The sequence below is a fragment of the Triticum aestivum genome, chromosome 1D (assembly GCF_018294505.1).
Source record: "Triticum aestivum cultivar Chinese Spring chromosome 1D, IWGSC CS RefSeq v2.1, whole genome shotgun sequence".
Lineage (NCBI taxonomy): Eukaryota > Viridiplantae > Streptophyta > Magnoliopsida > Poales > Poaceae > Triticum > Triticum aestivum.
In genome coordinates, this window is record NC_057796.1 from 393935762 (window position 1) to 393959785 (window position 24024).

Genomic DNA, 24024 nt, shown 5'->3' on the forward strand with positions numbered 1-24024 from the left:
CCGGACCTGGCAGCTTGTTCCCCGTCCCCGGCACGCTAATGTGATCACCGGGAAGTGGGTCTTCAAACACAAGCTTCGTCCCGACGGCACTCTTGATCGCTACAAGGCGCGTTGGGTTGTTCGCGGCTTTCGGCAACGCGCCGGTGTGGACTTCACTGACACCTTCGCTCCGGTTGTTAAGCCCGGGACGATCCGCACTGTATTACAGTTGGCGGTCTCTCGTGCCTAGCCGGTTCATCAGATGGACGTCTCCAACGCGTTCCTCCATGGTCATCTTGAGGAGCAGGTTTTCTGTCAACAGCCCACGGGGTTTGTTGATCCGGCATGTCCTGATCATGTGTGTCTGCTTTCACGCTCATTATATGGGCTCAAGCAGGCTCCTCGCGCCTGGTACTAGCGCACCGCAGCGTTTCTTCATCAACTCGGCTTCCGCTCTACACGCTCCGATGCTTCGCTCTTTGTTTATCACCAGGGCACCGACACGGCATATTTGCTGCTCTATGTTGACGACATCATCCTGACAGCATGCACTTCTGAGCTCCTTCGCCGGCTTACTGATCGTCTCCGTGCTGAGTTTGCCATCAAGGACTTGGGTCCGTTGCACTACTTCCTCGGTGTTGAGGTGGTGCGTCGTCCTGATGGTTTCTTCCTTCATCAACGGAAGTACGCTCATGAGCTCCTCGACCGTGCTGGTATGCTTAACTGCAAACCGGCCACCACTCCTGTCGACACGAAGGCCAAGCTCTCTGCTACTGATGGTACTCCTGCTCCAGATGCTGGCTTCTACCGGTCCATTGTTGGTGCTCTCCAGTACCTCACTCTCACTCGACCAGAGCTCCAGTACGCGGTTCAGCAGGTCTGCCTTCGCGCGACAGGAGGGGCACCGTACGCGCCATATGCGCCGGCAGGCACAGCCAGGAGCGCCTGGTGAGCGCTAGGGCGGGGGCCGAGGATGCCCGGGGCGGGGGGCCGCGGCACGGGCATGCTATATGCGTGCACGACCCCCGTCCAGGGTTTATAGCCACCGGCCCAGGGTGGCGGGGGCTGCTGCTGGGGAGCCTGACCGCCACTGCCGCCCCCTTTGCCGCCGCCTTGGCGTTGGCCGCCGCGACCGCGGCGACGGTTGCCGCCATTCCCACCGGTGCGCGGAGGTTGGGGCGGCTGCAGCACCGGCGTAGGGTGCGGGACAGCCGGAGGACGGGGCGCTGAGGGTGGTGTAGAGGCGCCGGTGGAGAAGCTGGCGGCGAGCGCGGTGTGGACGGCGCGGGTGCGGAGGTGCTTCATCCGCCGCTCCTCAAGGCGAAGATAGGCCACCGCCCGCTCGTAAGTAGGGTTGGCCATGAGGGTGAGGTTGGAGGCGGCGTTGCCGAAGTCCTCGTTGAGGCCGGCGGTGAGCGTCGAGAGGAGAAGCTCGTCGCCCACCTTGAACCCGACGTCGTTGAGCTCATCGGAGAGGGTCTTGAGCCGGAGACAGAAAGCGTCGATGGTGGAGTCGTTCTGGTGGCACCCAAAAAATTCCTGCTGCAAGAAAACAATCCGTTGGAGCTTGTTGTCGGTGAAGAGGCCATTGATCTTGGTCCACACCGTGTAGGCATCGTCCCCATCGCGAACGACGGTGTGGAAGATGTCTGGAGAGACGGTGAGGAAGAACCACCGGATGAGGGTGGCGTCAATGGCGAGCCAGTTGGCGTCGTGGGCGCCGGCAAAGAAATTGGCGAGACCGTCCACATGATCACGAAGGTTGTACTCACGGAAAAGGAGATTGAAGTAGGTTTTCCAAGCATAGTAGTTTGCGGAGGCGTGGGAGAGGATAATGGGGACGTGATCGGAGAGGTGGATGTTGCGGATGTCGGCGGCTTTGGGCTCATCGGGCTCGGACCCGTAGGAGGAGTCGAACGGGTTGCTAGGAGGGGCGCGGGAGGAGGAGGAGGAGGTGCCGAGGGCTGACATGGCAGAAGGAGGGGGTGGCGGCGCGGGATGGGATCGGGGAGGTGTTGTAGGGTTTTGGGAGGGAGGCGGCTCGGGGGGGAGCGGCGTGGTGCGGCGGGGAGGGTGGAGGCGCAGCGGGGTAGGGTTGTGGGGGAGGGAGAGAGGCGGCGCGGCGGCCGGGGAGGCGGCGGCGCGGGACAGCGGGAGCGGCGGCGGCCTGGGGAGGCGACGGCGGCGCGGCTAGGGCTGGGGACCGAGGGTTAGGCTGATACCATGTAGAGAAATAGGATGCAACTCTCAATGTATTGATGGGTGCATATGCACAAGTATATATAGTACATAGGGCAAGTCATATCCTCAACTATACACAAGGAGGAGACTTGGAGTACAAGAATGCATGTGTTTGCGTCAGCAACGGCGTCGCACTATACACAAGGAGGAGACTTGGAGTACAAGAATGCATGTGTTTGCGTCAGCAACGGCGTCGCTTCGACTGCGGGGGGTGTTGAGATATGTATTTAGCACATGTATTCTTGTACTCCAAGTCTCCTCCTTGTGTATAGTTGAGGATATGACTTGCCCTATGTACTATATATACTTGTGCATATGCACCCATCAATACATTGAGAGTTGCATCCTATTCCTCTACACACAGAATTGCCGTCGTCGCCGTGGACATGGACAGGCAGGAGGTGATCGGATGTTATCCCTATAGAAGCGACCTCTGTCTGCCATGTGTCCTTCCACCGTGGCTTCGATCGAGCCGGATCCCTTCTGCAGGTATTCACTCACTCGTTTGAGTTGCTAGATTGCATATTTCTCAGGTTTAGTTTCACATTTTGATGTCAATGCATGCGATACTTTTGTCCAATAGACATATTACTTTTGTGTCTACATAACAAGATCACTCGAAAATGACTGACAAGCGCGATTAGTAGCAATTGTTTGTACACTGTGTTTGTCAACAATTGGATCTCAAATAAAAGTTTTCTGGATGAAAGGTCCTTGGCTCCTGCCTTTTACAGAAATCCCAAAGAAAATTGTTATTGGTGATTTGTATGAGAAGAGCCAATGCATTGATCTAGTGGCACTTCTATCACAATTCTCTTTTTGTGTTTAGTACTTTGGGGTGGACCTGAAGTCTCAATCTCAAATCTCTTCTCGACTTGAAACTTCCAACCTTTGGTCATCTCTACATGTTATCCTGTTCTGGAAGTGTTTATCTTAAAGCATATCTACACGTAGTGTCAGTGATTTGCCTTTCGAACAGATTTTTTCCAAGTTTTGGATGCTTTCTAGTAGCTTACAAGTCCGAATAATCTTATCCTGGTCGGTGCTGCTGCATATTCTGAGTTACGAAGCTGTCCATATATTATGAGAACTGTTTCATTAAATGACATGATGTATTCTGAGTTATGAAGCTGTCCATATATTCTGAGAACTGTTTCGCTAAATGACATGATGTATTCGACCTGATTAGAGTCCTCCTTTTCGATAAAAAGAGTTATCTGCAGGCTTGTAATTTACACCACATGTTCTACATTTAATTTCTTCCTACACAATTTCATTTTAGAAGGATTTAATGATGTTATATCCATTTTAATAATGCGTCTGCACTACTCAAGTGTTAAACAAATATATTCTTCAAATTGCCGTATTGTGGCTTATGGGTACACTCTGATCAATTCTAGTTAACCTGCTCTAAGTATCATTCTTTTCTAGTTCAATTTATTGTTTCCAATGCACATAAATCTATACCGTTACAAATTATGTTGTCTTAGTGTTGCTATTCTTCAAATTCTTGTGCATTGATCAAATGAACCCTTTTCAGGCAAGAAGTATGTTGAGAAAAACAAGACTCTGGCAGATGTTCTAGTTCGTTCACCCAGTCACTAGAAGGTACCAGACATTTAGTGAATCCCTATTTACTTTCCTTCTGATGCTTCATCATTGATTGCTAGTTGTATCTCATCCAGCCACAACTTTAGCATTCTGCATTCACATGTATCTCTTACTCAGTTCATGCAGTTTATGGATCTGGAAAGCGATGACGTGCATATATTGCCGATTACTACTACTACTGATTTTCTCTGTTTGTCCAATGTATTTGTTATCCTTCCTATTACTGCCTGTTTGTTGTTGGTTGAGTTATAATTGGTTTTTAGTGGAATTAGTAATATTTGCTTGGAATGGAGACTAGTAACGTATTATACTGCGTAGAATGTTTATTTTGTTGAAGTGTGCTACCCGAACTTGTTCTTCCATTCATATTTTTGTGGCAGTGGCTTGTGCTAGCTGCCAAAAAGTGTCATTTGGTGTCTCAGCATGGAAGTTTGATCCTGGTGTATTAGTGTTTCTGAACTAGCAGCCATGATCTTGTTCATCATGGTGAGCACTGTACCCTAAAGGAATTTTCGCCCTGTCATCAGGATGACTGTTGTCTTTTCTTTCCCTGAAATATGTTCCCCAACCATTTAAAGGCCGGAACTGAAGCTTGATAACTATTAACAATTGGTCGATGTGTAATTTTCTGGTGCAACCAAAAGTCGGATAGAAAATAAACATGTCGCCAGACTGACTTTCTATTGAAGTTTCGGATGCACATAGATGGACTATCGTAGCATTTTTGTTTACCCAAGATTGTTTCTCAGGGGAAAGTAAAGCTGGGATACCAGCGGAAGCTGGACACCCGCCATTCACGTTACTCATTGTTCAGGCAACAAAAGATATCTAAAAGAAGTTGTCTGAACAACAGTTCACTTAACCGTGTTAATTAGTAAATACAGTTTCCATGTAATCTTAACCCCCATGTTACTCATACAAAAGGAAAAACATGTGGTGCCTGTATCTAATATTCCTTATTTTTATCCTCAGGTTTCTTAAAACTAAGGTGCTGGTGCTCTAATCAAGCAGGAGGCTCATGGTGGTAGCTTACTATGCTGGGGGGAAATCTGGAGAAGCCTGTGTTTTTGGGGTGCTGATCAACTCACTGTATCTTGGTTCGTTGGAAATGTGGTACTTTTGTCAGACTTCCGGTTCGCTCCAGTATCTGCCGTAAGCACCAGTAAGATGGTTCATTCGTCACAAAATTGGTGCTTCTGCAATGTTTACTCTGATGAGAAACCTTATTTAGGGACCTCTGCTTTTGTTATAGGTGCTGAACTGACTATTTGATGGCCCTAAGCTATGTAGTAGTATAATTTTGTGCTAATCGGTCGGGCATTGAACTCGTTAAGTGAGAAGGATGAAATGAGGTTGCTTTTTGTGCCCTGATGGCTCTTAATTCAGCAGGATGAAATGAGTATGTGAAGTGCACATCTTACCATGCGTATGTGCTGTGCTACACTTTTGCTGTATTCGGTTTTTTCTTAATAATTGTTACTTATTTTGCTACACCTTTGCAGTTTTGCTGTATTCATTTTTTGTCTTAATAATTGTTAGTTATTAAAAAAATATGATAACTTTTATCTTGAAGGGGAGGAGCAAGAAATAAGCGGCGCCATCTTTTGTTTTCAAAACTTGAATGGGTCTGTCACACATTGTTTTTTTGAGGATCTAATGGGTCTGTCGCACTAGGCTGGATAGCATTGGACATGGGCTCTTGGTTTAAGGGAGGCCCAGGCCTGGAACATTTCGGCGGGAAAATGGCGCCGTTGAGCTCAGCCTATGGGCAACAGCCGTTCAAACACTCGGAGCGGTCTGTATGGCCACTCCAAACACGGATGCTGGTTCGTGGACTATACGGCAAGGTTGAAATCAGCTATATGTATTTTATAAGAAGAAAAAAATGTTTATGTAAGCTGTAGCGGACAAAAAAAAGCTAGAAGGTCCAACACCAATCCCTTCGAAATTTGGCGGGAAAAAGGTGACGTCATAGGCATGCCTCGGCTTCTGCGAGAAGCCTTTACAGGCGTACGGTCATTCCTAATACGGAAATCGGTACATAGACCAGCACCCAATAGACCGTTTCGCTGACCATTGGGCCAGAGTGACATCTCCCAGTCAAGTACCCGGTGGAACGATCACATGCTGCTTCCCTCCCGCGACCCCCGGTCCATGTGAACCCTCTGCTCTCTCTCCCACGGCGCACCGAGTCCACAGTCCACACCACAGCACACAAGCCAAGGAAATTCCCCACCGCGATGCCTCTCCGCCGCCGCCTCCTAGGTCTATCTGCCGCCGTCTCCGGCGGTCTCCGCCGCTCGCTCGCGACGGCCGCCGCGCACCCCCCGTGGGTCATGCTCAACCGCGAGGCGCAGGTCGTCGGAGCGTGGAGCGCGGCCGCGCGCCTCGCCGAGCCGCCGCACGTCTCCGAACTGCGCCTCCCGGAGCACGTCATCGAGGCCTTCCCCGCCCCCGACAGATACGTCCTGCAATTGCGCGCCGGCGCCATCTCCGGCGCGAGCGGCGACGGCCTCCTCTTCCTCTCCGTCCTAAACGCACGCTTCACCCCTCCCGCCGCCGGCGAGCAGCCCGCCGTCCTCGAGCACGCCCACGCGCCCCGCGTCACACGCCTCGTCTGCAACCCTCTCACCCGCGAGCTATCCCGCCTCCCGGACTTCGTCTCCGACCCCAAGTACGATTTCGTGCTCGCCGCCCAGATGGCCATGGGCGTGCTCACCCAAGCAGACCGCGGGCAGGGGCCGCCTGACAGGTTCGTCGCTGCCTTGCTGAACGGGGAGCAGATGCTCCGGTTTCGTTCGGAAACAGGGGAGTGGGAGGCCGTGGCGCTCTCGCCGTGCTTTTTCCCACTTCCGCGGCCGCGGCGAGTGACGCTGGACCAGGAGACGCTGGCATTCGGCGGTCGCCTCTGGTGGGTCGACCTGTCCTGGGGCGCACTCTCCGCCGACCCTTTCAGCGACCGGCCGGAGCTCTCCTTCGTCCAGCTGCCGAGGGGCAGCGTGCTGCCTGAAGGCGCGCAGGACCAAGCGAGGAGCTTGGGTGTCAACACACCTTTCAAGTACCGGCGCATGGGTGTCAGCCAAGGGCGGCTGCGCTACGTCGAAGTCTCTCGGGAGGAACCGTTCCTTCTCAGCTCCTTCGTGCTCGACGACGAGGGCAGCGGCTGGATGCAGGAGCACCGGGTGGTGCTCAACAAGCTCTGGGCGAGCCACATGTCCCTACCCTTACAGCAGGGGGCGACGACACGCATTGTCCTCATTGACCCAGTTAATGCCAACGTCGTTTACCTCGCAGTTGACACGCTAGCCGTCGTCGCCGTGGACATGGACAGGGAGGAGGTGATTGGGAGTTATCCATACAGCGACACCGCCTGCATACCATGTGTTCTTCCACCTTGGCTCGGATCAAGCCGGATCCCTTCTGCAGGAGGTGACTCGCTTGTTTAGTTTGCTAGATTACATACTTCTCAGCGCAATATACATAATACTTTTGTCTACATAACCTGATCACTCAATAATGACCAATACACGTAATTAGTAACAATTGTTTCTTCACTGTGTTTGTTAACAATTGGATGTCAAATGTTGTTGTTATGGTCGAACGACCCTTGGGTTCGGTTTCTTATAGAAAGCCCAAAGAAGATTGTTATTGTTCGTTTGTATGAGAAATGGCAATGCATTGATCTAGACACACTTGTATTATATTCACATTTTGTATTAGAATGGTGCAGGTACTTGGGGGTGGGGTCTCAAGTTCCAATCCCAATTTTTTCCTAGATTTCCAACCCCTGGGCATATCTACATTTTATCCTGATCAGAAAGAGTTTATTTGGTTTTGAACAGAAATTTAGCTAGTTTTGGTTGCTTCATAGCTTACAAGTTCGAGTAATCTTATCTGGTCGTTGCTGGTGCAGACTCTCAGTTACGACTTGTCCATATTTCCTACGAACTGTCGTGTAAAATGAAATGCTTGGACCGGATTAGAGTCCTCCTTTTTTGAAAAAAAAAAGAGTTATCTGCAGGTTTTGAATATGTAATTTACACTGCATGTTCTACATTTAATTTCTGTGCCTCTATAATTCGACTATTGAAGGATTTTATGATGTTATATCCATTTTAATCACGCGTCTACAACCAAGTGTTATCGTCAAAATAAATATATTCATCAAATTATGTTGTGACTTATGGGCACACTCTGATCGATTCTTGTTAACCTGCTCTAAGTATCAAATTTTTTCCTAGCTCAACTTTTTATATGCAATGCACATAAATCTACACTGTTATAGATTATATTGTCTTAGTATTGTTGTTTTCAAATTCTTGTGCGTTGATCAAATGAACCTTTTTCAGGCAAGAAGTTCGTTTGGAAAAACAAGACTCTGGTAGATGTCCAAGTTTATTCTGACAGCTACTACAAAAGATGAAGGTACCAATTTAGACATTCAGTGAATCTATATTTACTTTCCTTCAGTTGATGCTTCATTGCTGACTGTTAGTTGTATCTCATTCAGTCACAAGTTTGGGATGCTCCATTCTTTTTACACGCATTTCTTACTCAATTCATGCAGTTTATGGATTCGGAAAACATTGATGTGTGTTTATTGCTGATTATTACTACTTTTTTGAACTGATTTTCTCTGTTCGTCCAACGTATTGTTACCCCTAGTACCGTCATGTCGTTGGTTGAGTTATAATTGGTGTTTTAGTGGAATTGGTAATATTTGCTAGGAATGAAGACTTGTGACATATTTACTCTTAGAATGGTTATTTTGTTGAAGTGTGCTACTCCATTCATATTCTTGTGGCAGCAACTTGCGCTAGCTGCCAAAAATTGTCATTTGGTGTCTCAGCATGGAACTTTGATCCCGCTGTATGTATTAGTGTTTCTGAACTAGCAGGCATGTAACTTTGATCCCGGTGTATATGTGGTATTGTAGATATAAATAGTTTTCTCCATAAATTTGGTCAAAGTTTGACTTTTCAAAAAAATCTATATGAACTGCATTTATGGAATGGAGGTAGTGCTATTTTGATTTTCTCTGTTCGTCGAACGTTCCTTAATACTGGCTTGTCGTTGGTGTTTTAGCTGAACTAGTAATATTTTTTGAATTTTTGAACTAGTTATATTTACTGGGAACCGAGGCTAGTAACATACTCTCTTTGTTGAATGCTTATTACGTTCAAGTGTGCTACATGAACTTGTTGTTCCCTTCATATTCTTGTGGTAGCAATTGGCCTGGCTGCGAACATTTATCAGTTGGTGTGTCAGCATGGACCTTGTATCCAGGAATATTAGTGTTTCTGAACTACTACTCTAGTAGGCATGAAGGATGTAGTCTTGTTCATCATGGTGATCAATGTACATGTGCCTGAAGCATATATTGCCTTGTCATGAGGATGACCGTTATTCCTTCGCCTGAATTATTATCATCAATCAATTAGAGCCTGAAACTGAATCTTGGTAATTGCTAACAAATCGATCGTTTTGTGATTTTCTTTTAAACCAAGACTTGGATAGAAAACAAACATGTTGCCAGACTGACAGTATTGTTACAGTTTTGGAAATGCAGATAGATGGACTACATTAGCGTTTTTTTGTTTACTCAAGATTTTTTTTTCTTGGTGGAAAGTAAAGCTGGGATACCAGCAGATGCTGGGCACACACCCATTCTTGAAAGCCGAATCACATAGCGGGCAACAAAAGATATCTAAAAGAAGTTATCCGAACAGCAGTTCATTCAGTAGTTTCCTTTGCTGTTTATCCATATCACCCATTTTCACATGTTTATTCAAATCGATTACCGTACTAATTGCAGCCTCCCAATAATTTACATTCTCACGTTAATCATACCAAAAAAAAACTTGCAGTTTGTGTGTCTCTAATGTTCCTTATTTTTCTCCTCATACTGATGCAGGGGGGGAATCTGGAGAAGCCTGAATTTTTGGAGTGCCGATCATGATCAATTCACTGTACCTCGTTTGCACGGCGTATAGAAGCCTGAATTTTTGGAGTGCCGATCATGATCAATTCACTGTACCTCGTTTGCACGGCGTATGTGATGTAAACGATAGCAAGACAATCCATTCCTAGCAGAGTTGAACGGACGATTAGTTCGAACGGTTCAGTGTTTGCCGCCTAAACTATGCATGATTTCGTGCCAAATGATGGTGCATTGCTCTTGTTAAGTGACATGGATGAAGTAGGGTCCGCTTGGCCTGATGGCACTTGGTCTGAATTCAGTAGGATTGTACGGGTAACCTGTTTGAATTCAGTTATAACTAGTACCCTTTTTTAGATTGTACGGTAACTACTGGATTTACGACTGTTGCGCGGGAGGAGGAAGAAAATGAGCTGAATTTATCGAAGTTTGACTTTCTATCTCTTTTTTTTAGAATAAGCTTGAATGGGCTGACCCGTATAGCATTGCACATGGGCTCCTGGTTTCAGGGAGGCCCAGGCCCGGAGCGTTTCGGCGGGAAAATGGCGCCGTTGAGCTCAGCCGATGGGCGGCGGCTGTTCAAACTCACACGCTCGAAACGGCCCTCCTCCTCGGCTTCCACAAAACGTCGCAGGCTGTACGGCCATACCGAATACGGAAATCAGTTCGTGGACCGCGTTGCAGTGGACCGATCTGGCTGACGCCTGGGCCCCGATAGAGCACTGCCTGTGGAACGACCGCACGGTGCCTATAGTTATTGCCATCCCCTGGTACTGTATTTGTGGTGTGAGCCAGCCGGACGCAGCTTCAGTGCCTTAAAAGGCACCTGCCTTTGGGTCACTGACATGTGGGCCAGCCACCTGTTGGGCCCACATGTCATAGACACACAGGTTAAGGCACCGAAGCATAGTCCGAGCCAGCCATTCCCCACTTCAGAGTTCAGACTTCAGACCACAACCAGCGCCATGTCTCTCCGGCGCCTCCTAGGCCTCTCCGCCGCCGCCGCCGCCGTCCCCGGACGCCCCCGCCGCTCCCTCGCCACGGCCGCCGCGCATCCTCCGTGGGCCATCGTCAAGCGCTGGGCGGCGGCGGCCGACGAGCCGGCGCCGGGCGCGCTCGTGCACCTCGACCACCCGCCGCGCCTCTCCTGCCTAGGCGTCCCGAAGCACCTCCTCACGCCCATGGCCAGCCCCGCCGCGGACAGCTACGTCAACCAGATAGTCACCGGCTCCGTCCGCGCCGCCAGCGCTGACGGCCTCCTCCTCCTCTCCTACGTCGACGAGCGCGTGGTCTTTCCCGTCCTCGCCGAACAGGGCGCCGCTCCGCTGCGCAATGAGCCGACCGAGCACGCCGTCAGCGTCACGCGTCTCGTCTGCAACCCTGTCACCGGTCAGCTCTCCCGCCTCCCGCCCGCCCTCTTCTACGAGCCTCATGTCAGAAAGCTCATGTGCGGCAAGCACACGGGCCTACTCACCCGAGCCGGTCGCGGCCACGACGGGCACGGGCCGCCCGACAGGTTCGCCGTCGCCGCGCTGCAGGGGGACCGGATGGCCCGGTTTCTCTCGGAAACAGGCAGGTGGGAATCTCTGCCGGTCTCGACGTGCCAGCTCCCGCTGGAGCGGGCGATGGTGCTGGACCGGGAGGTGGTGGCCTTCGGCGGCCGCCTGTGGTGGCTGGACGCGACCTGCGGCACCATCTCCGCCGACCCGTTCAGCGACCGGCCGGAGCTCTGCTTCGTCGAGCTGCCGAGGGGCAGCGTGCTGCCGGCCGCCGCCCCACGGGACTGTCCCGATTGCGGGGACCCCTGCGGCGGCTGCGGCACATCGAAGCACCGGCGCCTGTGCGTCAGCCAAGGGCGGCTGCGGTACCTCGAGGTCTCTCAAGAAGAGCCGTTTGTGCTCAGCTGCTTTGTGCTCGATGTTGACAAGCGCGGTGGCTGGACGCTGGAGCACCGGCTCGACCTCAGCCGCTACGAGGCTCACCGGTACGGCCACCCATGGCTGCCCTTAAAGGGGGAGAACACGCCACAAGTTGGGTTTCTTGACCCACTTGACGCCAATGTTGTCTACATGTCGGCCTGCATCACCACTCTTGAGAATACGCCACGAGTCGTCTTCGTCGTGGACATGAAGATAGACCTTCCGTTTCGGAGTTATGCGTATAGATCAGGCGAACCCTGCTTCGTACCTTGTGTTCTTCCGCCGTGGCTTGGATCGAGCCAGATCCCTTCTGCAGGTTGTGACCCGCTCCTACTCTGTTTTTTCTTCCATCTTTACATGTGCAGGTGTTGCCAAGAACTGTAGATTATCTCTGTGGAAATCTTTGGGGCAGGATTTGTTGATTCTAATGTGGGAATCGTCCAATAGAGATATTTTTGTCTCCGATAGCTAAATAACTACTCAAACCTTAGTACTAATATATACTATGTGCTTGGTAACTGTTGGTATCACAAAGAAAAGTTTGAAAGGGGATTAGTTTGATTGTGGAGTGGTGATGTGTATGAGAAATGGCCCGTTGATCTTTAACTAACCACTAGGATATCCTAGCATAAATTGCAGCCATGGATTAGTATATATCAGTCTTATCCAAAAGCACAACTTATAATTCCACTTTTGTTTCTTTTCTGTTCTTAATTAGGTTTTAAACGGTGCTAGACTCAAACTACTTAGGGCCTCCAGTTCTCAGTCCATTCATTAAGTTAGAACTTCCAACCTGTGGTCATATTTAACCTGTTGGCCTTGGGCATAAAGAATTTTTCTGAAAACATATTCATTGTAGTTTCAGTGATCTAGCCTCTGAACAGAAAATTTGCAACTATTTGTTTGCTTTCATGGTAATCACTATAGCTGACAAGTTCGAATAATCTTATCCTGGTTACTATTGGTGTTCATGACATTAATCATCTCTTCAATCATGACCGGGAGGTTGGCCTTCCTTTGTCCAAAAAGCTCATCAATCATGGGAGAAATCTGATCGGCCTTGGCCAGTGACTTTGAATTAATTAAATCAATGAATGACTAATTTCTACCCCAAAACAACATTCTCCTTCTTTGGTACTTCTACAAGCTAGAATGCTCTTATCTAGAGCTAGTTTTACGATGTTTGAGACTTTCCAGTATACAATGCATGTTCTACATTTCATTACCATCTCTCAGTATTTAGAAATGGATTTAAATATGTCGAGTCCGTTTAACCACTCATGTCCACTATTCAAGCGTTACCTTGCTGAATAATTAGATCCTGTACAGTAATTATTTGTGCTATGGGCCTATGGCTTATGGGTACACTGTGCTGAATAATTCATAACCTTCCCTAACTATCAGGGCTTTTTTTAGCTCAACTCATGTATGCGATGAACAGAAATTTGTTGCGTTTTGTTCAAATTCTTGCACATTGATCAAATGAACCTTTTTCAGGCAAGAAAAGTGTTAAGAAGAACAAGAGTTTGGCAGATGTTCTGGTTCGTGCAGACAATCTGCAGAAGAGATGAAGGTACCAATTACCAGTGAATGAATCTCCTCTTCTGTTGCTTTGTTTTAGCCGATGCTTCTTTATTCATCCAGTGTCAGTTGTATCTGATCAATTCACATGTATAGTTAGGATGCTGCATTCTTGTTACAAATATCTCTTACTCAATCCATGTAGTTTATGGATTGAGAAAACAACGGCTGCATATTTTTGCCAATTACTAATACCATTTCAGCCAGTTTTCTCTGTGCCGTCCAACATATTGTTCTACTTAATACCAGTTTATGGTTGGCTGAGCTCTAGTTGGTGTTTTAGTGGGACTAGCAATATTTTGCGGACTCAAGTCAAGATAATTAACATATTCACTCCGTAGAATGATTATTATTGAAAGCATGCTACCTGAACTTGGTAGAATTGGGGTGCAGCACGCCGATGGATTACTAACCGTACTAGAGTCGGACGCCGGAGTGCCGTGTGTGCAGTATTTTCGTTCTTTCATTCATGTTCTTGTGGCAGCAACTTGCTGTTCCCCAAAAGTACTGGTTATTGTGTCAGAATTGGCCTCCCAACCTTCCATCCAGGTGTATTAGTGGTTCTAATAGCCGGCACAAAGGAACTTCTCAATCTGGGACTAGCAATATTTTGGGGACTCAAGTCAAGAGTATCAACATATTCACTCTGTAGAATGATTATTATTGAAGGCGTGCTACCTGAACTTGTTCTTTCATTCATATACTTGTGGCAGCAACTTGTTGCTGCCAAAAAAGTACTCTGCTTCTTGTGTTTCTGAACAAGCGGGCAGCCCTGGCACAAAGGATGGCTAGCATTGCTCATCTCTGGAACACCGTACTAGAACCTGAAGGATACCTAGCCTTGTAATGATATCTGCTGTCTTTCCTTTTCATGAAATGTTATCACCAACTAATTCAGGGGTGAAACTTAAGAGTGATATCTTGAGACATTTGGTCATGGTGTAATTTCTGCTGTAATCAAGACTTGAACAGAAAATAAAAAAAATTGTTAGGAGCAAGGGTTCTGCCGGTTCTAGGGCGGAGATTGTAGGGGAAAGATGGAGGAAGACAAGGTCGAGGGCGCGGCGGCCGGCGGCTGGGCGCCGTCCTTGCGTGGTGGAGAAGAGGCGGCGGCGGTGCAAGAGGCGGCTAGGGTTAGGTCTCCCGGCTCCCTAAGGGAAGCCGAGCAAATACTGATTGCTTCTTGCTTGATTAGATTGATACATCTCCTCTCCTTATATAGAGAGGTTTACTTGACTCCTAAGCAAACGACCCTAATAATGATAAGATAATTGGGCTAAGCCCCTAATAACGATAAGATAACTTGGGCCGCAGCCCACTGGGCTAAGCCCCTAATATGCCGGTCATAACACTTCTCCCCGCCTGCACAAACAGCTCGTCCTCGAGCTGTAAGGCGGGGAAGCGCTTGCTGAACTCCTCGAGGTGATCAACCAGCGTCAAACACCTCCGCGACAGCTGGGGCGGCCAGGTCGCCGAGCCCGGCGGCGACGGTGTCCTCCTCAATGTAGTCTGCAGCCTCCAGGTAGAAGAGTCGGGGGCAGACGTGGCCGGGCATATAGGTCTTGTCGCAGTTGAAGCACAACCCTTGGCGGCGCCGCTCGAGTAGCTCGGCCGAGGTGAACCGGCGGAACGGGCGCGCCGCGGTCACGGCAAGGGGTGCCGCGGAAGCCTGAGCAGGCAGACCCTGCGCGGGAACATCCGGCCAGGGTGGCGGCCCAGCGGCCCGGGACGGTGATGCCTGCTGGTGAGCCTAGCCATCTGGAGGTCCTGGGGTCCCTGCAGCTCGACGTCCACGCGGATATGATCTGGCAGACCGCCGACGAAGAGTTCGGCCCGCTGGTGAGCCGTCACACCGGACGCGTGGCACGCCAAGGCCTGAAAACAGTCGGTTTAGTCCTACACCATAGAGGTGAAGGGAAGGCGGCCCAACTCCGCCATCCGGCTCCCACGTATCGGTAGTCCGAATCGAAGGAGGCAGAACTCGCGAAAACGCTCCCATGGGGGCATGCCGCCCTCGTCCTGCTCGAGGGCGTAGTACCACGTCTGTGCGGCGCCGTGGAGGTGATAATAGGCGAGCCAGGTGCGGTCCGACGCGAGCATCCGTTGCCCCTGGAAGAACTGCTCGCACTGGTTGAGCCAGTTGAGGGGGTCCTCGGCGCCGTCGTAGGTGGCGAAGGCAAGCTTGGCGAAGCGCGGCGGTGTCTGAGCATGACCGCCGTGAGTGTACGGCTCGGCGGTACGGAGCAGCGAAGAGGATGGCGTTGGTCCGGTGTGCACAGGTGGTCCGCAGGAAAGCGGTGGCCCGTCGAAGCCAGCGTGAAAACCCGAGGAGCTGGAGGGCCCGTCGTACGGCAGGGAGGGCGCCGGCTGGTCCGCGGCCATGGTGTAGACTGGCGGCGGTGACGTCCCGGCCAACCAGGCTGGAAGCTGGGACGGCGATGGCGGGAACCGCACTTGCTGAATCGGCACGCCCGCCGGCGTGGTTGTAGTCAGCCCGGTGCTGGGCGGCGGAGGCGGCGGGTGCGGCGATGGCCGCGGCCGGCCATTGTGGCCAGATCGGGGCGGTGGCGGGGGCTGGCTATAGCTGCAGCGAGGGCTGCAGCGGCCCGACCAGCGTCGCGGTGGCCCCGGGGTGCGGCGGCTGCCAGGGCGTTGGCGGCGAGGACCCGGGTGGCGTGGGTGACGCGGCGGGTGGTGTAGAGGCCCTGTCGGCGCCGCGGGTGCCGAATACCACGGCAGGGCGGCTGGCCTGGTGGCGCCGGCCGGCGGCCCGTAGGGGCCGGCTAGGTATAGCCGTATCCCCTGGACGGCGGTGACGAGATCGTTGAGGACCCCGGTGATCTCCGCCAGGGAGTAGATGGCGGCCGGTGGTGCGGTGGAGGGCGTCGTCATCTGGGTGGTGGCGGCGCCGTAGGATGCGACCAGCGGCATGGACGGGGAGGGCAGCAGCGCGGTGGAGAAGACCAGCGGCGCGGTGGTGACGGTCGGCAGCGGAAGTGACGGGATGGGCGGCGGCGAAGACATGATCGGACTGAGCTACCTGATACCAAGGTGTTAGGAGCTAGGGTTCTGCCGGTTCTACGGCGGAGATTGTAGGGGAAAGATGGAGGAAGACGAGGTTGAGGGCGCGGCGGCCGGCGACTGGGCGCTGTCCTTGCGTGGTGGAGAAGAGGCGGCGGCGCAAGAGGGGGCTAGGGTTAGGTCTCCCGGCTTCCTAAGGGAAGCCGAGCAAATACTGATTGCTTCTTGCTTGATTAGATTGATACATCTCCTCTGCTTATATAGAGAGGTTTACTTGACTCCTAAGCAAACGATCCTAATAATGATAAGATAATTGGGCTAAGCCCCTAATAACGATAAGATAATTTGGGCCACAGCCCACTGGGCTAAGCCCCTAATATGCCGGTCATAGCAAAAATGGTATCCTGATGATAACTCAGGTGTTTTATTTCAGTTTTGGGAACAGATATTGATGGACTATGGTAGCTGTTATGTTTACTCAAGAATTTCCTTTGACTGTGTTTCCATTTCGCTCAATCTCTTCACCTGTTTACTCAAAAATGTCCCTAATTTCTCCTCTTCCTTTTCAGGTTTCTTTAAACTAACAGCAGCTGTTGCTATAATAAATTAGGAAGCTGATGTGTGTGGTATCTTACTGGGCTGTCATTTTGGGAACTGGATAAGTCAGGGTCTGCTAAGAGTTTGCCGAACTCTTCGTATCTCGTCTTGGTGGTGATCTGGGAGTTCTTTCAGACTTTGGGTTCGTGGTAGAACATTCTAGTAGAACTGCAAAATTAGTTCAGCATGCAACGACTATCATAAAACATCATCATGTTTGTGTATGCTTTGTTTAGTAGCAAGACATTGCATCTGTAGGAAAAGATTGATGCTTCTACATGTTAACTCTCATATATTTATGGATCTATGCTTATCTCACCACCGCTGCATTGAGGATTTGTTTGAATGGATGAGTATTTGCTGCCATATCTTATACTCCCTCCGTCCCAAAATAAGTGTGTACTAAGGTAAGACACTTATTTTGGGATGGAGGGAGTACTTATATGTTTTCATGCCAATTGATGGTATATCATTCTTGTCAAGCGAGGATGATAATCAGTTTGCTATCTGTGACTCCATGAGCGAATCCCGTAGGACATGTAAGTGCACATTTTCACCACCAAAGGATCTTGAGCTTTAAGTGTAACTGGCACACGCGGGTGCACCCACTGAAGAACATGAATAACCGGCACAACATCTCCATCAAGCCAGTGTCATGGCAGTCAAAACAAGATACTGCCTGCAATATCTATACAGTAGAGGCATTCTTGATGCTTTCATGATGATTACATCCTAATATGTTCATCTGTCGCTCATATATAGTACATCTGCCTTTTTGGGGCAACCTTTGCCACTCCATGGTCGAACTCACCATGAATTAGACAACCACGAATCAGCCAATTCTTGAAGATTGCATAATAGCACATTATTCATTTATTCATTTTTCTTTGCAGGAGAGCTTACAACCTTTCAAACCAATACAACAACAATAGAATTCACACTGACCTATAAATCAAGATGCACACAACCAACTTATTATAAACCAAAGAGCACCGTGACAAACCTGTAACTTAACAAATAAGAGGAAAACAAAATAACAGGAAACAACGTAAACTTAAACCTTGAACATAGATGATGCCCCGCACGTTGTTGCGGGAATATTGTGCAGCATATTTCTATGTGATTCGGTGTGTAAAACATGAATATTTGAAGTAATAATAATAAAATAAAACTAAAAATACATATAATTTATTATGTTTGATTACTATGAAGTTGTAAAAAAACATTAAATATAAATAACATAATAGGGTGAAAATTCTCATGTAGGTTTGCATGTTGAGATTGGTCTTTTTCACATGCATATTTCATGATAAAGTGGCATGCTTGGATGTTGAGAGACATATGGTAATGTGGGTGGGCCTTTTCTCATGCATGTTGTGCGATGATGTGGCATGCTTGCATGTTGAGAGAAATAGTTAGCAGGGGCTAGCTATTTAGATATAGAAGATAGGTTGCTCCATGCTCAGCCAATAAAAAATGGCACCTAAAGCATTCTGGAAGACTTCAACATCAGCAGGCAAGTTGATTCTCATTAGTAGATTATCGTGTCGCCCTTGCATGGCCGGGAGCCATCCGCATGCGGGCTCTGGATACGTAGGCCTCAGCCAAAGGTCCTGGGAGCTCAACAACCAGGACCCTAGGAACTCAGGGGACCACAACAAGAATCCAGCTAGAAGGACAAGATGTGGTTCAGTGTGACCTAGTAGAGCGAAACTGAGTATGAACCGGTCTAGGCCCTATAACCCTAACTTGACCATGTATATAAGGAAAGTTAGGGGCCTTCCAGACAGCCAGGACATATTCTAGAGAAACAATAGAGCTAGGTCCTCCTACTTACCTAATCTAAAAGAAGATCCTCCTACCTACCTCTTTCGTTTCTCTACCGTCATGCCGACAAACTTGTAATCCAAGAAACATAACTCTCAGACGATCTCTCTGATTGACAGTGAGCCCACAAGCAATACAAACACCAAATCCCGCCTTATCTTCCGGATCTCTCTCTCTCTCTCTCTCTCTCTCTCTCTCTCTCTCTCTCTCTCTCTCTCTCTCTCTTAGGAATTCAACAAGTCCCGTCTTATACCCGACAGGCAGATCACATGATAGTCGGGGACTACTAACAAGGATATGACACCGGAGTACCTCTACTCCAGTGGTAGACGACCACTCCCTCTACCAAGGTGTCGAGTCATACCCTCGGACCTAGGCATCCTGCCAGGGAGCGAACCATCTTGGGAGAGGAGGCCAGGAGCCATCCACACGTACACAGGGGCCGGATAAATAGGCTCAACCAACCAAGACACTGGGAACTAAGGGGACCACAACAAGAACTCAGCTAGAAGGACAAGATGTGGTCGGTGCGACCTAGTAGAGCGACACCGAATGAGGACCGATCCGAGTCAAGCAACCCTAACTTGACCATGTGTATAAGGCAAGTTAGGGGCCTCCCAGAAAGGCGGGACTAATTCTAGAGAAATCCCAGAGCTAGGTCCTAATGCCAACCTCTTTCTTCTCTCCGCCACCAAGCTAAGAGACTTGTAATCCAAGAAACATAACTCTCTGACGATCTCTCTGATCGCGGGTGAGCCCACAAGCAATACAAGCACCAACGCAAGACTGCAAGAGTAGGGTCTTACCTTCTTTCTGAAGGCCCGAACCTGAATAAATCCATGTCCCGTGGTTTGCCATCCTGACATGCCCCCCGCCCCCTCCTTCGAACAAATTGGCCATCCCTCGACGACATTGCCGGTAACGAAACACCGACAACAACCAAGAAGAGACCAGATCCAATGTGAACACGGGAGAGCAATGAACAGACGCGGCATCCAGTGCAAAGAAGGTTGTGCGTGGGAAGATCCAATTCGAGATGGAGAAGAAGGTCTGGTGACGGAATTCTTGAAATTCAAAATAGTACTAGTAAGATGCCCGTGCTACGCAACGGAATCATAAAAGACCACATGGAACATTATTTACTTAAAAATTATAGTAAGAGTAAGTACATTGCTACAAAACAATAAATAATGTACCGAGCCAAACGATTTCTTCTCCATATTCACCTTGCAGGAGGACTTCTTGTACTTTATTATTCCTCACTCTATCCCATAATGCGATAATAGAAAATCCTTCCGCCCACGCAATTTGCAATTGCAATGACACTCCAAATCAGTTTGTCTTCTTCAGCTCTTCGCTATTGCAACCATTAGTAATTTTACCACCATATCAAATGTTGCATCATGCTACAGAATGCTTGTCTATTTTTGAACTTTAACAATTAATAGTTTGAATAAACACTTAGAAAAAAATAACTCAATTTGTCACACTCCACGACCCATGACCTGAGTAGTAACCACAATCCACAGCCAATGACCATCGAAATAAGCTTTATGTAGCAAGAGTTCTAGGTGCAATAAGTCGAATAAATCATATTTCTTACCAGCTTGCTAGTAAAGCATGTGCAAACCTAATTTTGAACTGTATAATTAGTAAACATTTGCACTAACTGGCACTTCCATACACAAACAAATGCAATCAGATTGGCCTTAGAAGTCTGCTATGGAAGAAGCACAAACAAATACTTGTATCATGGAACACAAATATGTTGTCTTTTAAGGCATAATAAACTGCTAATTGCACATCATCTACTGTTTTCGTAATTGCTGCTCGTGTATACACCTAGGAGGTGTTCGGTGCAAGGAACTTAACGCAAACGCAAACACAATCGAGTTATACAGTTACTATAAAGGGAATGGAGAAAAAACAGAATTTGTTTGGTTACTCTAATGAACTGTAATAACGTAATCGGCCGTATGACCAGGCCCACCGTCCATCCCCATCGGCGACATCAGCGCGTTTGACGCCGCCGACCAGAGCTCCCATGCCAGCACGTCAACCAACTCGTCTCCAAGCTCCTCGCCATCCCCTCGCTCGGCCTCGGCGTCCAAGCCCCTACCCTCGAGCGCCGTCTCTGCCTCGCCACCGCAGACGAGAATTCTGACCTCAAGCAGCGGGATGATGTGCTGCTGAAGCCCGCAGCTGGAGTTGGCGGTGGGCGTGGTGGCGCGCACAGGCGTCAGCACGTTCTCGTTCATCCTCACCGTTGTGCCCGGTCTACAGGTCCTCACCCACGTCGGCCACTGGGTCACTGCACGCAATGAGCCAGGCCCCAGGCATGCAACACACTCATGATCGTCATGACCTGACACTATACCAGCGTGCTACAGTCTCCATTAGCTACAGCCTGCATTTTTTGTCAGAAGCATGTCCAACATTAAAATAAAACAACAATCTCATGAGTCCAAGAATAGTATACCGAATCCAGAAGAAATAAAAATCATTTCATAATTAGTAGACAATTCCAATGAAAACAAGTAAATTTCACAATTGCAGATCCTCTCCCACTCCTCACTTTTGTTCACAAAAGAAATTCAGAATATACAGCACCAATCCAAGAATTTGAGTCTAAAAGAATTGGTTCGTCCAACATCATTGGCCAAGTTGCCAGCTTGCTGCTGAGATATTGACTTTCTCAAAATGAAGGAATCCTCCAGAAGTAATTAAAACAGCGTGATCTTTCAACTTTAGAAGGCCAAGGCTGAAACCAACGTCCCTCTGAAAACCGACTTTTATTTCTATGAAAAGAAACACAATAAAAAAACAACCTATTTCCTCTCAAAATCTGTTAAATGCATCACTTGTGTGTGAAAACCCCATATAATTAGTGAGTGATAAAACACATGCACTCCTGTGAATAAAACAAAACTAACTTACTTCAGCCTATAGATTGGCCTACTCTATTTTACTGGACAATCATATACCCTATATTATTATTTTTGCGGGGAATGATAAATCTAGTACGATATTAAACAGTGCCATACAAAAGTGTGTAAAACAATTAGCTGAACATGGGTCACCGGTACTAATACAGTAGGGCGTGCCTCAGTTTCTTCTCACGTTCATATGCAGGACATAGGAGTACATGCTGTATTGTTGCTACATTTCCCAAAACAGATGCAAGTGAAAGCTAGCTACAGACATACTCTTCTTAGAATTTTATTTAGATAATGGTGCAGAGCAGGCGTACCAGTAAAAAATGAATCCTTCTAATGCCTAGCAGAGCAGCGTAACAGTCAAAAAGAAAATCCTTCTAATGCCTGGGATCAAAATAAACCGAAGAATAAAAACAGGGTTATCATACCATGCCCTATTAATCTGCACCTTTGAAAATCATTCACCTACTTTTTCCCAAGGAGATCCAGAATCCAGGGAATCAAGCAGCATATATGTGACACGATACTTTCTCCTCAACGCCGAAATGCCATCGATGTTGGCTAGAGGAGGAGAGGATGACGGCGCGCTGAAGAAGGCATCTAAATGGCCCAACATCCTTCATCTGTGCACAGCGTGAGGAATCTCGGTGGAAAATCAAAGAATAAGCTTATATTAAATCACATCCATGTCCCGTGGTTTGCCATCCTGACATGCCCCCCGCCCCCTCCTTCGAACAAATTGGCCATCCCTCGACGACATTGCCGGTAACGAAACACCGACAACAACCAAGAAGAGACCAGATCCAATGTGAACGCGGGAGAGCAATGAACAGATGCGGCATCCAGTGCAAAGAAGGTTGTGCGTGGGAAGATCCAATTCGAGATGGAGAAGAAGGTCTGGTGACGGAATTCTTGAAATTCAAAATAGTATATAATTATAGTGTAATGAAACCGTCGATCGGCATGTCACGTATTTATACGGCGTGTGTAGCATGTGGCAATCGCTAATTCTGATGAAGGGCACGTCCAACTAGGGTGCTTAGGGTGAGCGCTAGGATTGGATTCCCGGTCAATTAGCAATTATTCGTAGTATGTTAAATCCTGGTGTCATGCGAGGCGTTGACGCAAGATGATGCATCAAGCGCTTGCCCCTTTTTCTGCCCATTCTCAGTTGTTTAATTTACTCGACAAGAATTAGCGCCTGCCGTTGCAAGCGAAGGCGCTTAGGTGTTTTTTCTAGTATTTTATTACTATCTATATTTTTTTAGTGGTAGGTGCCTATCTTTATTTTTAATCACTAGTAGAAAACAGGGCTTTGGTCACAGGACAAGATTCACATTAGTCCCGGTTCAGTCATGAACCGGGACTAATGTGAGCATTGGTCCCGGTTCGTGCGGCTGAGGCATTAGTCCCGGTTCACCTGGACCCTTTAGTCCTGGTTGGTGCCACGAACCGGGACTAAAGGGTGCGATGCCCATTAATACCAGTTGGTGGCACCAACCGGTACTAATGGGCTTTGAGGCATTACTACCGGTTCATGGCACGAACCGGTATTAAAGGTCCCATTTTCAAACTCTACCCCCCCCCCACCGCCTTTTCAGTTTTAGAAAAAACAAAAAAAATGATGGAAATGTCAAAAAAAATAAAATAAAATAAGTTTCCCATGTGATATGTGGTCTAGTTGTTGGGAAAATTTACAAATATGAATTTCGACTTTATTTGCAAAATATGTCTGCAATTTGTAAAATGGGCATAACTTTTGCATACGAACTCAGATTAAAAAGTTTTTTATATGAAAAATCATCTACTCGAAAAGTTACATCCGATTTTAACGAACCCCGTTAAACATTTTCAAAATCCTTAAAAACCTAACAGAAAAAAAGTTACGGGGCTTTTAAGATCTAGAGGCAAAAAAATTCCAAAATTTTCAAACTTACTAGTGGTCACTAGTAACAGAAAAAAAATTGGTTTCGATTTTTTTTGGAAAAAATGTGGTCAAATCTGGTCAAACTGTGGTCAAACAATGGTCAAACTAATTATTGTAGAATATTGGTGTTACTAAATAATTATTTCAGTTTTTTTGAATTTTGGTCAAATCTGGTCAAACTGTGGTCAAACAATGGTCAAACTAATTATTCTAGAATATTAGTGTTACTAAATATTTTTTTTAAACAATAGTTTCAAACTCAAACAGTGAAATGTGTCACTTCATGCTCAAGCTAAATTCCCGAGGGTTAATAGGATTGACATCTTACTAATGTCAGGAAAACAACAAGTGCAGATTTGGAAACGAGGGAGAATAGAACCCGGAAGTTAAGCGTGCTCAGGCTAGAGTAGTAAGAGGATGGGTGACCGTCCGGGAAGTTAGATGATT

General features: G+C 48.1%; 2 protein-coding genes across 2 annotated transcripts; both read left to right on the forward strand.

Annotated features, from left to right (window-relative positions):
• The first annotated feature begins 6026 nt into the window (after positions 1–6026).
• LOC123170798 (uncharacterized) lies at positions 6027–8393 on the forward strand. Its single transcript, XM_044588557.1, has 2 exons — positions 6027–7260; positions 8181–8393. The coding sequence occupies exons 1-2, from the start codon at positions 6072–6074 to the stop codon at positions 8252–8254; spliced, it is 1263 nt and encodes a 420-aa protein (XP_044444492.1). The 5' UTR covers positions 6027–6071; the 3' UTR covers positions 8255–8393.
• A 2317-nt stretch (positions 8394–10710) lies between these two features.
• On the forward strand, positions 10711–17241 carry LOC123170809 (uncharacterized). The gene is made up of 3 exons (XM_044588560.1): positions 10711–12004; positions 13186–13261; positions 16860–17241. The coding sequence occupies exons 1-2, from the start codon at positions 10735–10737 to the stop codon at positions 13257–13259; spliced, it is 1344 nt and encodes a 447-aa protein (XP_044444495.1). The 5' UTR covers positions 10711–10734; the 3' UTR covers positions 13260–13261; positions 16860–17241.
• The last annotated feature ends 6783 nt before the right edge of the window (positions 17242–24024 follow it).

Excerpts from the sequence above, each read along its gene's own strand:
- LOC123170798 (XM_044588557.1), top strand. The coding sequence starts at position 6,072 with ATGCCTCTCCGCCGCCGCCTCCTAGGTCTATCTGCCGCCGTCTCCGGC. Across the intron at positions 7,261-8,180 it reads CCGGATCCCTTCTGCAGGAG|GCAAGAAGTTCGTTTGGAAA; the intron begins GTGACTCGCTTG and ends AACCTTTTTCAG.
- LOC123170809 (XM_044588560.1), top strand. The coding sequence starts at position 10,735 with ATGTCTCTCCGGCGCCTCCTAGGCCTCTCCGCCGCCGCCGCCGCCGTC. Across the intron at positions 12,005-13,185 it reads GAGCCAGATCCCTTCTGCAG|GCAAGAAAAGTGTTAAGAAG; the intron begins GTTGTGACCCGC and ends AACCTTTTTCAG.